At 38.3% G+C, this 2549-nt stretch overlaps 1 protein-coding gene across 1 annotated transcript in view; it reads right to left on the reverse strand.

Moving 5' to 3' along the window:
- Nucleotides 1-516: 516 nt before the first annotated feature.
- EIF1AX (eukaryotic translation initiation factor 1A, X-linked) overlaps nt 517-2549 on the reverse strand; it is an 18756-nt gene continuing 16723 nt past the window's right edge. Inside the window, exons 5-7 of the mRNA XM_018554841.1 lie at nt 2375-2456; nt 2198-2289; nt 517-1389 (exon numbers count right to left, since the gene is read on the reverse strand). Coding sequence (XP_018410343.1) covers nt 1384-1389; nt 2198-2289; nt 2375-2456 — 180 coding nt within the window. The 3' untranslated portion in view covers nt 517-1383. The remainder of the gene's footprint in view (nt 1390-2197; nt 2290-2374; nt 2457-2549) is intronic.

Consider the following 2549-nt stretch of genomic DNA (forward strand, 5'->3'; position numbering starts at 1 on the left):
TAATAATCCCAGAGAAGCATCATGGGAAATACTAGAACCAAATGAAGAAAACCAGAGCAAAGTTGCTGCGGTTTTTTTTTAACAGCCAGCAAATATGACCACCTACGTTCTGTAATGTTCTGCTGAAAAACAAATCAGCTGCTATAAAATCAACTGTAAAACATTTCTTTGCACAAATTTCCCAACTATAATAGTACTAGAAGGAATCATTTTATCACATGGAGATCTCAGACTTCATCTGGCTCATGCCGGGTCCAAACAAATTATAAATGTAAAGGCATTACTGGCTTAAAAGCTGAAAAATGGTTGCCATGGACAACCCCCTCCACTTTTCATTTACCTTTAATAGACTTGCCTATTCATAAAACACGTGAGAAATTACTTTGCTTTAGGGCAATGGTCAACCAGCAGCATGGGGGCCACAAATAGCACAGTACATAACTGAATACCACCAGCATTATACACTTCTCATACGCTAATAGCTCCAAAAACTAGTGTTACCACAGACTAATTGGTTTATAAAGATGTTACCATAACAAACCCCTAAATGCTGCCTCAAATTATTTGGATGTGGCTCACAAGCTGGAAAATGTCAGGCACGTGCATTTTAGAGGGCAAACAACTTGTACTAAACTCCACGAGTTAAACATTTTTCCCCTTATTGGTGTGCAATAAGATTCCTGCATAATACAAGTAGTTTGCGTATAGTAAAAAAATATTATACAGTTCTTAAAAACAAAAAAAAAGAGAAACATATGGTTAGGCATTTATTTACTGAAAAACAAAAATACAATCTGGTATTTTAATAAGGAAAAAAAAAAAAAAGGGGGATAAAAGGGAGAGTCCATAGGTAGGCCTCATCACTTCACTGATGTAGCTGTTGTACAGTGGCATTAAAACGATGGCAAACTCAAGCCCAGGACTGACAGACTGCAGAAACATGGGACTGATATCTTCAGTAAGTGTATAAAACTAGTCACATGGTAAAAACATAGGAAGCGTTGGGTCTCTGTCTGGACTGATTGGTAACACCGCCGAGTCCAATGGAGAGTGAGGAAGCATCTTCCAACTTAACCTTAATGTTTTCATAGGAACCAAATAGCCATGATAGTTACAATAAGAATTCAAAATCATGTACACAAGGCGTGCCAAACTGAAAAGCCGAACATTACAATCGATTACAGGCAGAGGGTATTTTAAAGCTCGGGTGTTCCAATGTATCCAGCATGAATGACCTCTACTGAAAGAATATAAATACTTTAAAATTGTGAAAATAAATTTTATTGAGTGGCGGGAAAATATCGTCTCAACGGGGAGGACTTCACTCAAAATCAAAACCAGAAAAATCTGCAGCAATTGGAATGGAATAAACGTCTCTCCAGGTTAAATCTACAAAAAAGGAAATAAAGAAGTCAGTTCCATCAAACAAAAAAATTGGCTTTTAAGTATAATTCATACAATCCTTGACGGTTGATCCAAATGTAGAATTTCTGACAGCACCAATGGTACTGGAGCAGCATATTTCTACTGTGCTGTCACACTAAAGTGAATCCATTGCAGCAAAGAAACAGGTTCACTTTAATGAAGACCTTCACAGAAACACATACATGCCTTACTTTAGTTTCACCTCCAGCAGTGAAAGCAAAGCCCCACATAAACCACAAATTGCTGGGATTGCGGCTCATACAGTGCTATTGATTCTCCTGTGGCAGCACCAATTGGCACAGTGTTGTCTCAAATTTGCATGCTCTTCCGTACCCAGAAAGACCAAGAATTTCCTCTGGCTTCTGGAGCTGAGCAAAGGAAAAGCAAGCATATGCTACCGGGGATGAAAGAGTTAAAAACAAACCTGTTGCTGTGCCCTGAAGCCCTTAGAGCACAACTCCAGACAAAAATATTTGTTTTGGACAGATTGGGGAGGTTTTAGAACCTGAGTTTTTACTATTCTGTCCGTGGTAGGGACATTTCCCCTTCATGTTCCCTGTCGCTGTTCGGTTAAATCTCTCCAACGAAGAAACTATTTTTTTTTTTTGAGCTACTAACGCTGGAGGCCAAGATTCAGTGATTTTTCCTTTGGACATAATCATATACGAGTCAGATGCTGACGAATGATGGAACCTTCTGCAGTACTTTACCAAATCATTATAACTACTACTTACACCTGAACACACCATCAAATTATAAAATAAGCACTTACATCATCAATGTCTTCATCATCATCTCCAATGTCATCAAACTGGATTTCATCATCATCACCAGGGCCAAATGTGTCAGTTTCATTGATTTTAGCTAAAAATGAAAACAAACATTGTAGAATAGCCATCGAAATACCAGCACACCACATAATGATCAACTGTACTGTGACTGCCATTACCATGCTCTGGAAGTTCACCATAGGCCTTAAGACTTCTTGCTTCATCCGCATTATACTTTAGAATAACATCTGCTTTGTTGTCCTGATAAGAAGATAGTCAATATAAAACACACAGGTACAATTCTATGTCCACATCACACTGACAGTTCTGTCATTGGCAACATGAGAGCATTTA

Source organism: Nanorana parkeri, unplaced genomic scaffold (assembly GCF_000935625.1).
Source record: "Nanorana parkeri isolate BGI_ZX_2015 unplaced genomic scaffold, ASM93562v1 scaffold175, whole genome shotgun sequence".
NCBI classification, from domain to species: domain Eukaryota; kingdom Metazoa; phylum Chordata; class Amphibia; order Anura; family Dicroglossidae; genus Nanorana; species Nanorana parkeri.